General features: G+C 40.7%; 1 protein-coding gene across 2 annotated transcripts in view; it reads left to right on the forward strand.

Moving 5' to 3' along the window:
• Positions 1-14,452, forward strand: part of Zmat4 (zinc finger matrin-type 4) — a 379,134-nt gene that overhangs the window by 208,918 nt on the left and 155,764 nt on the right. For both annotated transcript variants that reach the window (XM_021170888.2, XM_029480293.1), the window contains exon 4: positions 10,163-10,319. In XM_021170888.2, the coding sequence (XP_021026547.1) occupies positions 10,163-10,319 (157 nt within the window). The remainder of the gene's footprint in view (positions 1-10,162; positions 10,320-14,452) is intronic.

A 14,452-nucleotide genomic window follows, 5' to 3' on the forward strand; every position in this document is an offset into this window, starting at 1 on the left:
TGAGAAGCTTTCTATATAGTGGAAATGTATTCTATGTGGTGGGGAGATATTCTATATATACCTGGCTAGGGTTTTTATTCGCCAGCCTATGGCTTCCAAGAGGAGTGTAAGGTAATGCCTATTAAACTGTGTTATATGCATAAGTAAATGAAAAAATACCAGGAAGCTTATGCAATAGTCTCCACATGACTTTTTCAAACATCCTTAATGCCGTTTGCTTTTAAAATAATTCTAGTAACACTGAAGTATTTTTCAAAGATGTGTTTTTCAGCAGTTAATGATTGTTTTGCTGAGAAACAATTTTATAAAGTGCCTCATTTTGCCGTTTTTGTAGTGACCATCTCTCCGGGACTTTTTGTGTCACCTGAAGCTAAATTGAGTGGAGATGATCCTATCAATTGAATTCTAAATACAGAACTTTGAGAAAGAGAAAGGCCTTTCAGGAGGCGATGGAAGCCAGAGGCACCCTGGTATTTTCTTTCTCTTGACTGAATTCTATTGAAAACTTCTTAACTTTGCAAAATGCCTCTCTGTAGGAAGCTTTCATGTGTACCACAAACTTATTTGTTCTTCCTCTTAGAGATGCAGATATTGCACTTAAACTCTCTGTCTCCAGGATAGAGTCCTTGCTTTAAGATAATCATAGGTTCTTCCTTCATTTACATGATAGCTTTGGGGGCTATTTTAATTCTTTAAGCAAGATATTTAAATACATTCATTGAGGTCCGTTTATCAAAATTTATGAAGTTTTCACTCTGGGCTACATGTGAACCTTGCTCTGTCTGTAGTGGGGAAACTTTTAGAAAGATGAAATGACGGGTCGCCTCAAGAAAGCACTAATTTAGAACTTAGATAGCTAAGAAACCCCAGTTAAATCTTGGCACTGGACAGACCCTGTGACTGGGTAGTGTGTTTCTACCACCAACTCTGGAGTGGATACAGTTGAACCATACAGACTGTGTGGTAGTGCTGTGTGCCCAAAGCACACACTGCTGGCCTAGAGGCTGATTACCTTCTCCTATGTCTCGATCTCCTTGTTGCTACCCTGTTCTCTTATCCTGCATCGATGGCATAACTGTGCTGCAGAATATGTTGTTAGGTAACGATTGGTTCTCACCCAGTACTCAGCCTTCCCATGCCCTGTTTCAGGATCAAGCCTTGTGAGTACCCCAGACCCTCATCCATACTTCTCCCACAACCTTCTAGATCTAGCCAAACTCACACAACCAGTGCCTAACCTACCATGGCTACTCCTAACTCCACCTTAATCAATGTCTAAGCTTCTGCCTGCACCCACACCTGCAATTGTCCACTGGTCCAACCACCTGCTCTATAATAAAATCTTTTCAACACATTCTCCAAGGTTTAATCCAGTGTGTTCCCCTAAATTCCTCATTTCTGTTTATGCAAACCCTACAACCAGGATACCAGCCTAGTCTGGCTTCCTCTGCCTGCACCCTAAAGGAGCATTAGGCTTCAGACAGTGTCCTCTCCATCTTGTCTCCAACCAAATGGACTCTCCCATTACATACCCAGCCTTCCCACCTACCTAGACCTACCCCACACTCCACCTGTAGAGTATCTCACACACCAGGGAAGTCTCCTCTGTTCACCTGTTTACCCAAGCCATTTCCCACTTCTAGACCCAATCCTCCCACACATTGCCTCTTCTTTCTACAACTACTGTCAATAAAAAATTCTCTGAATGACCGAAATAAGTTCATGTGCCAAGATCTCATCCCCCACAAAATACCAACAATGTAAAAGATCAAGCCAGTCTCTCCTCTCCAACACCTGTCCCTCCTGTAGAAATGTCTGTCAATGAGAATTGCTAAGATAAACCCCAAGGCATAGAATTTTGAAAGAACAATCATATGCAGAGATAAAGAAGAAGGGTCTATACCATATAAGCAAGGAGTGTGGAAAACTTAAAAAAACAACAATAAGAACAGCAAAAAGACAAAGAACAAGAAAGGAACACACAAGAAATGCAGAACACCATGGTAGGGAAAGGTAAATCTTTAAATTATAGGCATAAAGAAGGGAGAAGAATCCCAAGTCAATGGTATAGACTAGAATTTCAACAAATCATAGAAGAAAACCTTCCCAAATGAAGACCAGATACACCCATACAAATATAAGAAGCACATGGAATGTCAACCAGACAAGAGTTTATAAAAGATTCCCATGGTAAATCATAGATAAAGCATTAAGTATACACAAAAAAGTGTATTGAAAGCAGGAAGAGAAAAAAAAAACCTAACCAAACCAAATAAAAGCAAATCAACCAACCAACCAACCAGCCTACACAAGCCACATATAAATTAAAAGCTATCAGAATAACAGCTGATTTCTCAGTGGAAACTCTGAAAGCCATAAGAACCTGAAGCAATGCATTCTTAGTCTTAAAAGACTATGACAACCAATATAGAAAAATATACCAAGGGAAACTATCTGCCGTGATTGAAGGAGAAAGAAAAGCTTTCCGCAGCATCAACATTCTAATTATATCCGACAAATCAAGCCTAAGAAAAATACAGGAAATATGATTTCCAGCTGAAGAGAGGAGTGAGCACAGCAATAGACCTGTGGAAAGAAATATGAAGCCATACTTATTAAAACAAAGTACCGCTCAGAACACAAACACCACTGAAAATCAACAACACAAGGACAGCAGTTAGCACACCATTTTAAGTATTAATGGCCTCAAGTCTCCAATAAATAAACACAGCCTAACTGAATAGATCAATAAACAAAATCCATCTGTTGTTTATAAGAAACAGCCTTAAGTATAAAAATCACCTTACAGTAAAAGGACAAAAGTTTTCCAGTGAAATGTGACCAGGAAGCAGCCAGGTGTCACTGTCCTAATCATTTGACAAACTAGACTTCAAAATAATACTAGTCAGAAAAGATAAAGAGCGACACTTAATTCTAATTAAGAGAACAGGTAACCAAGAAAACATTTCTTATCCTAAAATTGTTTATAGAAATCTGGGGCATTGAATTTCATAAAACAAAACAAAACAAAATAAAAAACTACCATTTGGAATTGAAGACACAGATAAACATCTACTCATTAATAGTATGTGGTTTCAATACCCCACTTTCTCCAAAAAACAGGTCATCTGAACAAAAATTAAACATCAGGATTGAAGGACTTGACAGTTATCTACCGAATATTCCACACAAATACCAGAGAATACATATTCTAGCCAGGATGGCATAGAAGCCTTTCTGAAGTAGATAATATCCTATAACACAAAGTAAATGCTTCCAAATTTGAAGAGACTGAAATCACTCCTTGTGTACTATCTCAAAAGAATGAACTAAAACTTAAAGTTGACAGCACACATATCTCTGGTAGAGACACAAACTCGCCGAGATGAAACAACTCATTAGTAATGATAAGTACGCCAAAGAGGAAACCCAGAAAGAAATGTAGAACTTTTTGCAATTAAATGAAAATGAAGACACAAAACAAAAGACCCCCTGGAACATATTGAAAGCTGTCCTGTGAGGGTAATTTATAGCTCTAAGTGCATAAATGGCTCAGTGGTTAAGAGCACTGAGTGCTCTTCCAGAGGTCCTGAGTTCAATTCCCAGCAACCACATGGTGACTCACAACCATCTGTAATGAGTTCCAATGTCCTCTTCTGGTGTGTCTGAAGAGAGTGACAGTGTGCTCATATATGTTAATTAAGTAAATAAACACTTTAAAAAAAGATATTTTTCCCTTGCCGGGCAATGGTGGCACACACCTTTAATCCCAGCACTTGTGAGGCAGAGGCAGGCAGATTTCTGAGTTTGAGGCCAGCCTGGTCTGCAGACTGAGCTCTAGGACAGCCAGGGCTACACAGAGAAACTCTGTCTCGAGAAAAATAAAAATAAATGAGTAAATAGATAAGCAAACAAATAAATGGCACAAAAAATGACAAATGACAATCATACAGTTCAAATGGTGAGAAAAACAAGGACAAATCAAATCCAAGCCTAGCTTACTTCAAGAAATAATAAAAAATCAGAGCAGAAATAAAGAAATAGAAATAAGAAAAATAATTTTAAAAAAAGAATGTATCTAAACACTGGGTTTTTGTTGTTGTTGTTGTTGAGATGACAAACAAAATTGAAAGATACTTGGTCCAACTCACTATAATGAAAGAGAAGACTCAGATTATGATAATTAGAAATGCAGAGGTAAACACAACATCAGTCAGCAAAACCGGGAAGAAGGATAACATTTGAAATGTAAAAAAATAATAACCAAAAATGATAATAAAGATGTTGTTTCACACACACACACGAGAAATTCAGGATAGTAGAAGGGGATGTTTTAAAAATCTGTACTTCATTAAGTTGAGAAACCTGAATGAAATGGATGAATTTCTAGATTCAGCCAAACTATCCATTGAACTAAGCCAAATGACCCAAGAAGTCAACATCTAAACAGATGGGTAACAAAAGAGGCAGCTAAAAAGTCTTTCAGCTAAAAACAAATATTCAGGGCCAGTGGATTCTCAGCAGAATTCTACTGTACTTTCAAAGATCTATATCTAGTCCTTCCTAAACTATTCAAGTCAGCCAGTCAATCAGTAAGTAAGTAAATAGTGAAGGAGCACTCCCAATGGTTTCTATGAAGCCAATATCACTCTAATACCCAAACCAGGTAAAGACACAACAACAACAAAAGAAATTAACAGGCCAATGTACCTAATGAACATAGATTTAAAAAAAAAATGCTTAATAAAATAGTTGCCATGAGAATACAGACGGATCACTGCTTGGCCTTTTGGCTAAAATCAAGTGCAGTATACAGACATACATCAAAAAGATTATTCAACATGATTATTTGGGTTTTGTTCTTGAAATGTAGGGATAGTTCAAAAGATGTGATCAATAAACATAATGAGCCACATAAATAGACATAAAGGCAAGAATCACATGATTATTGCAATAGGTTCAGAAAAAGCCTTAAACAGAATCCAACACGCCTTTATGATAAAAGTCTTGCAGCGTGTAGAACCAGAAGGGATCACACCCCAGTGTCCCTCAGTTAAGCTGTATATGAGAAAACCACAGCCAATATCATCTTAAATGGAAAAAAGCTTGGAGAAATCTCTCTGAAGTCAGAAACCAGAAGGGATGTCCACTATGCCCACTCTGTCTCAATACTGTGCTTAGATCATTGGCTGGAGCAATAAAGCAAGAGAAGAAAATTAGAGGGATACAAAGAGGGATAGAAGCCAAACTGTTGCTTTGCAAAATGATAGGACACTGACCATTAAAGATTCTCAAATTCTACCAGAAAATTTCCAGAAAGTATAAACAGAAAAGAAAGATAAGCAGTATTAGCAACATGACAGGACACAGAGTCAGCTTGCACAAATCAATAGATGTCATACACACCAACAGCCAACATACAGTCAAGGGGATCATGTATGGACTCCCATTCACATTGGCCTTAAAGAAAAGGAAATAGCTATGAATAATCCTAACCAAGGAAGTAAAGGATTTCTACAGTGAAAAATTTTAACTTCTGAAGAAAGCAATAAGAGAGACACTAGAAAATAGAAAGACACCCCATGCTTATATTGCAAATTATTAAAATTTAGTAGAACTGGTAGAATTAGAATTGTGAAAATGACCATTTTATCAAAAGCTATTTGCAGATTCAATGCAATCCTAATCAAAATCCCTATGTCATTATTCAGAGAAATAAAATAGTGTACTAAAATTTATACGAAACTACAATAGGCACCAGACAGCCCAAACAGTTCTGAGTATAAAGAACTGTAGAGGGATTACAGCCCCAGATCATACGATATACCACAGGGACACATTGATAAAAACAATACAATCCTGACACAAACAGACATGCATAGCAACAGAACCAAATCAAAGGCCTAAGCATGAACAAATCTAACTTCAGCCACTTAATATTTGACAAAGATGCCAAAAAACATATGTTGAAGAAACAGAAGCATCTTCAAGAAATAGTCCTGGGGAAACTGGATGCCCACATTCTCAAGGATGAAACTAGGCTTGTACCTATCACCTTGCACAAAGACCTAAACATGAAATCTAAAACAATAAAACTGCTAGAAGAAAGCACAGGTGGTACCCTATATGATGCAGGTATAGGAAAGGCCCTCCTGAATACAGCCCCATATGCTTAAGAACTAAGATCAACAGTTGACTTTTGGGACTCAAGAATCCTCTGCACAGTAAAGAAACAATCAACTGGGTGATGGAAGCCCAGAGAACCGGAAAGAATCTTTGCTAGTTAGACATCTGACAAAGGACTGATTCCAGAATATATAAAGGACACAGAAAACAAAGACTCAAAAAAAAAAAATCAAACAATTCATCCGAGCACCTGGCCTGGAATGTGAGTCCCGAGAAAAGTAAAAATATTGCCTCAGAAACACCTCAAAAAAAAAAAAATGTTCACCACCTTTAACAATTAAGGAAATGGAAATTTATATACACTTGAGTTTTTATTTTACTCAAACAAAAAAGGGGAAACCTCACCAAAACAATACACAGGAAACCCTGCCGTGGACGTAAGGAAGTGCCTCTATAAGCTTCGCTTTCAGTCATAATAGCTAGACAGTGGAAGCCATCCCAATGTCCTGCAACTGACAAATGGATAACAAAAATAGACAAGTGCACTCATCTGGACGCAAGTAGAAGATGACGTATTGAGTCAGGTAACCCAGAACCAGAAACGCAAACGCCAACTGTTCTTTTTCATCTGTAGTTCCTAGTTCCAAATCTTTAGATGTGGAGACAGAGCCTGGGATAATTGCAGAAACCAGGGAAGAATAAGGTGGCATCATTGCCAGGGTAGAGGGATTGGGGAGCAATAGATAAGTACAGTCCTAGTGATGAGAGGACTGGAAAATGGGGGGTTACTTTAAGGAAGGAGATGTATGTAAATAAAGAAAAGGGGGCAGCAGGGTAGAAGAGACTAGCAGTGTGCAAGGGATTTGATTGGGGCGATGGAAAAAGAGAAGCATTTTATTGGAGAGCGAGGGAGGAACATACAAAAGAAAGGAAAACCCTTAAGCCTGTAGAGACTTGAGACCCTAGGGAAGGGAGATGTCCAGAGGTAGGGGATCATCCAGGACAGGGGACAACATCTGGAATGTAAATAGATAGAATAATTAATTTTAAAAAAAATTAAAATAAGGCTTCCAGGTTAAGCCACAAGGAATCATACTATTAACTATTTACTTTCAAAAGCTAATAAATTTAATAATGTTTAATAATATGCAAACACACATATTTATTTAATGAGCTTTTTGTCTCAACTGACATTGCTCCTACCAAGAGCCAGAGACCACCTAAAATAAATCCCAATACCAGGCATGAGTAGCATTCTTTTGTGCTGCTACTGGCCAGGGCTGGCCAAGAAATTCCCAAAGCATACAGCTTATGGCAGGTGCTTTGGTTGTCCCTTAGAAGTGGAAGGTAAATTTCAGGTGCCGACAATACCATGTATTTCAGAAACAGGGCCCAGAGAGCCTGAGCTAGAGCTAAGTTGAATGCCTCCTTCCTGAGGTCTAGCTTTCATGGTACCCAAAGATGCCATTCAAGCTCCCACAAGAGGAAGCAGCAAGTGATCCTAACCAGCTATGATACTGATGAACCACATCAATGCTCAGCATGGAATGATGATGCTCAGGATGCACTAGTGGCACACACACCTTGGCAGCAACTAACAGCTCTCTAGTTGGGCTTACAGCCTGTTTAATAGAAGGAGATTCATGCCTGCTACTGAAATCCTACACAACTAGTGAAGTTGTGGGTATGGAAGGATAACCATCTACAAGCACTGCTTTACTAAACCAGTGTGATTCCTAACAACAATCTAAATATCTGTCCTTATACCCACAGGTACATGTAGTTTCAACTTTACACCAAGGAAACTTGCTTTTGCAATATTATGAGAGACCACTACAGGAAGACCTAGGCTAACAAAATGCAGCTGTGGAGCCAAGTCCCGAGGATACCTGTATAGAAGACTCTTGCACCTAGGGCTTAGGGAACATTGAGAGGTCAAGATGGGAAGGGTGCAAGATTGGAGAGTTGGCTGTGAGATGAGTTTCCTAGTAAGGTCAGAAGCAGCACCCATAAAGTCTCACCGCCACGATTCCCTGAACTTGGTCTAAACAAGCACTGAAGCCCCAACCCTACACAAGGGATGCTGAAAGTGAGAGAAAGTCTTCCCAGGGAAGAACACACCGACTGGTTATCTAAGACCCAATAGTTTTCCCTAAAAACGCACATAGTAACCAACTGAGTCGGTTGTATTGAGGAATGTATATGCACTCCCATGTACTTATATGCACATAATAATGATATCTTATAATGATACAAGATGCCATACATTTGAAAGAGAGCAAGGGGGGGTGTATCTGGGAGTCTCTGAATTTAGGGAAGGGTAGAGAAAAATGCTGTAATCACATTATAATCTCAGAACATTTAACCATTTGATTAAAAAGCACATGGGACTGATGATGCCTAACACACTGTGGGAAGGTTGCCAGTTATTTCCCCAAATCCCCTCAGCCCCTCACTCTTCAGTGGACGCATTGTACTTTCTTCAGTTGCTCTGAGATTTGATGTTGCCTGGTATGCCTGGACTTTTCCTCTCTACTCTGCACCCCCGTTAGGCTTGGTTGGAGAGATCAGTGAGAGCCAACTCTCCCAGTCTCCCTCCAGGTCCATTTTATTTCCTAGCAATGTACACAGAGGCTTGTTCATCTGAAAGCCAAACTTCAAGTAGCTTAGCTAACCTTCAGCAAGGGCAGAATGCTCCCCAGAGCAGGGTCTTGTGGGAATGTGGCCCTTTGGGGTCGACTTACTGACTCTGACTACAATCCCTCACTCCCAGCATCTCAGAATTTGAGTCTGTTGTTCCTTCCTTTTGAGTATAGGTCAGCCTCCTGGAAGATACATACACACACACACACACACACACACACACAGAGACATGTACACACCACACACAAACACACATACACATATACAGAGAAGAGCTATCTTCCCACATACCCAAATCTAATTATCAGAGACCTCATTTATGCTATGTTAAGGAAGGAGTTAGTTTTCTAACTACCACATAATGTGTGTAAGGCAACTCTCTAGCAGTATGGACATCTTATAATTATGCAAAAATTATATAATTCTCTGTTCCCCTCAATCCTGTCCCCATCCTCCTCCTTGTCTCCATCCAATTTTAAATTTCATTTCTGGGTTTTCTGGGTCTCTAAGAAGGGACTATTGTGGGGGTAGAGATCTGCTAAGGATGTTCTTTCACAATGAGATGCCTTGCTCTTCTGGTTCCACCGAGGAACAGATTGGGTCCTTATCTTAGAGCCCGCTGTACCCTCAATTTCCAACGAGGCAGGAGGGGAGGCAGGGGATTAATCTTCTGGGAGAGTAGAAGTAATTGATGACCTGCAGACACAATGGCCATGTCGCATGCTTTGACAAAGGAGTTGCTTTTTCTCTGATTCACGACTCATTTTCATTAAATCGTACAAAGGCATAAAAATTAAGCCGGACTAAGCATCCCGCGCAGCGTTCAGCCAATCACTTTTTCTAAAGAAGAGGGAAAAAAAAAATTACACAAAATCTTGCCAGAAAAATTTAGGTGGTGTGGTCATCATAGCACTATGATAGATATGCAAATTAAGTATGAAAACTGTTCGAGTCCTTAGAGAAACTTTTTTTTCCTAAACACAACTTGAACAGTGCAGCTATGCATCCTGGTGAGGCTAAAATTGGTAAAGGCAGAGCTGAATGCCAAATGATAATTTCTGCTAAATAATTCAGGCCATGTGAACTTTGATATTTCCCTTACTTTAATGAGTATAATGTGGGCAATTACCAACTACTCTTCTCACAGAGCCAGACAATGTGCTTTTTTCTAGTTAGGGGCTTCATTTTTTCTTCGGGTAACTCATATCTGCAAAGTTTGCTATAAACGCAGGGCCTTGCACATGCGACCGCTGCATAAATGTATATTACTGAGGTGATGGTAATTATAACGAGGAAGTTTAGCATGTCTGTAAGCTGTTCCTCAATAGACAAATCTCATGACATGGGACTTGAGTTCTCCTGTGACACTGTCTTTCTCCTTTTCCCCATGCAGGGAAGCGATGCTGACATGGTGGATAAGAATAAATGCTGTACACTCTGTAACATGTCCTTTACCTCAGCCGTGGTGGCCGACTCACATTACCAAGGCAAAATCCACGCCAAAAGGTTAAAACTGTTGCTAGGAGAGAAACCTCCACTGAAAACCACAGGTATGTATGGGAAGAAAAAATGATCCAGGCTGCTACAGAGAACCTCTCTTCTCAGTCATAGGAATCAGCCACTTTTTCAGAAGCTACAAGCTTTTTGGGTTAGATGGCAGGTGCCATTCAAAGCCCACAGGGATGGATGGGGAGCCTGAGCAGAACAGAACCATTAGAGTAGGAGTTCATGGGCTTGTGCAGCGTCTTTTATCTAATGCTTACAGCCTCCAGGATGTCTGTCACATTGATCGCATATCATGTGAGATACACATCTCTAGTGCTCTTTCCAAGTTCAGCCCACAGTCCACATTGGTATGGTTGTGCACACTGCATAGGTGGTAGGTTCTTGCCAGTGTCTATGGAAAGCAATTAGCATCCCTGCCATTTGTGCTTTGACTACACCAGGGTGCAGTGACATCATGTGTTCTTAGTTTGGTGGAGAAGAAGCACAAATAAACCATAGTCTTCGTAGCCACTTTAGTTTGGAGATAAGCGTGGATTTATGGCATTCCTGCCATTGTTACTGGGAAGCTGTGATTCTAACGTATTAACTTTCTTCAGTAACTTAAATATTGATCACAGATTAGCTGACCTTCTAAATGTTTAACTAAACAACGTCTTTGGAGGTTTAACCAAATTATGAAACTAAGATTTTTTTTTTAATAATTTAGCAATGCTGGAACTGTTTGGACAAGATTTACATTGTGATGAAGATGTTACTGTGCTGGGTTATAATCCCAAGAAGTTAGGGGATATTTTTCATTATGTCTCCTCTTGCAGTGCAATTAAAATTTAGTAGTGCATTTTATCTTGCTGTCTAATGAATCGTGCATAAATCGTGGGTGTAATTATTTTTAAATGGTATTTGGGAAACGAGAGAGCGTCTGAAACAACGCTTGGTTTTGACTTTGCTGGCGTACTTCTTCAGCTAATTGCTTAACAAATAGCAAGGAGTCTTTTCACACCATTTCTCATCTGAGTTTGAGTACAGGATAATGTTTTCTTGGAGGTGGATGTGACATTCAGGTGTAGAATCGTTTTGTCTGGAAATGAGTGCAGCTTATTTTGGAACCGCTGCATGATGTGGCATTGAACAAGGGGCACTCTGTTGAGACGCTTGTTCTCTGAAAGGCTGAAGTACTAACCTTGTGACCTATGCATCGTCAGATCTCTTAAAATAGACACCTCAAAGAGAGAGTCACTGGAAAATTTCTATCTTTTCTTTCTGTGAATGAGTAACTAGATCATCTGTTCTCTTTGCTTAAGCAGAAGACTGCTGTTAAATTTCATCTGGAACTCAGGGTATTTGGAGGTAGTGCTGAGGGGAGAGAGGCTGTATCTTTGTTATCACATTGGCTAGCAAATGGGAAAATGATTATTTATGTATCAAAAACTATCCCATGCCAAAAATAGTTCTTTATGGTTTTGTATCCATCATCAGGAATTTAAATAATACAGGAACTAGGACATAGATCTCAAGGATAACTTATTAACTCTCAATATATTGCAAAGACAGGAGCTGGCAAGATGGCTCAGTGGCTAAACTTACTAGCAAACCTGAGAACCTGAGTTTGACTCCTGGACCTCTGTGGTAGAAGGGAAAAAACTTTTTTGTGTGCACTTATTTTTTTTTATTAGATATTTTCTTTTTTACATTTCAAATGCTATCCCAAAAGTTCCCTATACCCTCCCCTACCCGGCTCCCCTAACCACCCAGTCCCATTTCTTGGCCCTGGCGTTCCCCTGTCCTGGGGCATATAAAGATTGCAAGACCAAGGGGCCTCTCTTCCCAGTAATGGCCGACTAGGCCATCTTCTGCTACATATGCAGCTAGAGACATGAGCTCTGGGGGGTACTGGTTAGCTCCACCTATAGGGTTGCAGACCCCTTCAGCTCCTTGGGTAGTTTCTCTAGCTCCTCCATTGGGGGCCCTGTGTTCCATCCTATAGATGACTGTGAGCATCCACTTCTGTATTTGCCAGGCACTGGCATAGCCTCACACAAGACAGCTATATCAGGGTCCTTTCAACAAAATCTTGCTGGCATATGCAATAGTGTCTAGGTTTGGTGGCTGATTATGGGATGGATCCCCAGATGGGGTAGTCTCTGGCTGCTACAAACTTTGTCTCTGTAACTCAGAAGGAAAAAAAACTTAAACTGTGTCCTCTACATAAGCACTAAGACAAGCATGCCCTCCATAAACAAATATAATAAAACATTGGAAGCACACACACACACACACACACACACACACACACACACACACACACACTAGACACATGAATACATGTATTCCAAAGACAAAATTCAGGCCCTTTAAACTGGGTTCTTGCTGTCTGTGGTGCTATCTTAGCTCTTGAGGTTACAGGGATCAAGGAACCTGTTAGGCAAGATCAGAATAGGAAAGGATAAATTACACTATCAGCTTGAAGCTTCTTCCACTGGGGAGCAGAGAAATCTAATTGTCATATCCTAGAATGTACTGGCTGGTTTTGTGTATCAACTTGACACAAGCTGGAGTTATGGCAGAGAAAGGAACCTCCCTTGAAGAAATGCCTCCATGAGATCCAGCTGTAAGGCATTTTCTCAATTAGTGATCAAGTGGGGAGGGCCCATTATGGGTGGTGCCAGCCCTGGGCTGGTAGTCTTGGGTTCTATAAGAGAGCAAGCTGAGCAAGCCAGGGGAAGCAAGCCAGTAAGTAACATCTCTCCATGGCCTCTGCATCAGCTCCTGCTTCCTGACCTGCTTGAGTTCCAGTCCTGAATTCTTTTGGTGATGAACAGCAGTGTTGAAGTGTAAGCTGAAGAAACCCTTTCCTCCCCAACTTGCTTCTTGGTTGTGATGTTTGTGCAGGAATAGAAACCCTGGCTAAGACATAGACTCTTTCTCATCCATTTCCCATGATTAGCATACCCTCTTATCCACCTGCTTTAAGCAGAAAGAATCTTGGAAGGTGACAACCACAGACCAAATTGGAGTCCCAAGAAGCTAAACTGAACCTCAGGCTTGGGATTCTGCCAGCCATTGGGCACAAAAATATGTAGAAGTAGGCGATGGAAGGTGTGTCCTAAGCTAAAGGGGAGACCATGGGTGGGACAAAGGCTAGCATGTTAGTGTGGCTGCAGAAAGCTTGAGTGATGGAGGAATGTTGCCCACAGTCTGACAGCAGGACTTTGGATGCAGACCAGAGGTTTGGGGAGAATCCGAAGATATGCTCTTTAAGAGGATCACAGGTGAGTATCAGTTAAGGAGCAGGGATCGGGTTGGAGAACCAGCAAATGAAAGAGAACAGGACCCTGGTCCCAGGCTTCAGGCATTGGGTCTAAAATACAAACCCAGTTATTGTAAGGGAAAGGACTTAGGAGCTGGAGAAGACCCCAGCCATGGCATTGCAGGTGCTTTGGATTCCTTGCCTAGAATAACATTGGCTTCTTCTGTAGGCCAAGGCCTTTCCTAATAGCAACTTAGAGAGAGCTCAGTCCTGAAGCTTCCACGTGCACATGTACACATGGGCTAGTCCTGCCTAATCAGCTTAGCTGGCTTGAAAATCCTATCTGTAATGAAAACAAAAGGGGGAAAACAAACAAACAAACAAACCAGACACGTAAAACCTAGTTCACTGATTGTTGATGCTAGAGAGAAGCAACACCCTGCTCAGGTATGCCCCTTACGCTGCCATATTGTGAACCACCGCCTCTCAAACTCTGGTGATTTCTGGGTGGACATATTTCATCTAATGAAGAACAATCAGGACCCATGAATCACTGTCTCTTCCACCGGCATCTGTACTCAGATCAGACATCAATTAAGCACTCCGAGGGGCCTAATGCCCTTTGAGCTGCCTTCTTCAGATAAGAACATCTTTACTAGGACTTCTAAATTGCATAGCCAACCTACTGGAACACAAACCAGTTCCGTGCCTTCTTGATTTTTGTCTTAGAATCTCTGGTCTGGATATAGCTGTGAAGACAAAAGCACATAGAGGGTTGCTGGACCAGAGACCTTGAGGTACAGATTCTGTCCAAGTGGGAAGGGTGATTTATGCTGCCATATAATATCATTTGCAGTGAGACCAGAGAAACTGGGCTGTGCGAAGAGAGGCCAGAAAGTAGAAAATGGCTGTGGCAGTTAGCTATTACTA

Source organism: Mus caroli, chromosome 8 (genome assembly GCF_900094665.2).
Source record: "Mus caroli chromosome 8, CAROLI_EIJ_v1.1, whole genome shotgun sequence".
NCBI lineage: Eukaryota > Metazoa > Chordata > Mammalia > Rodentia > Muridae > Mus > Mus caroli.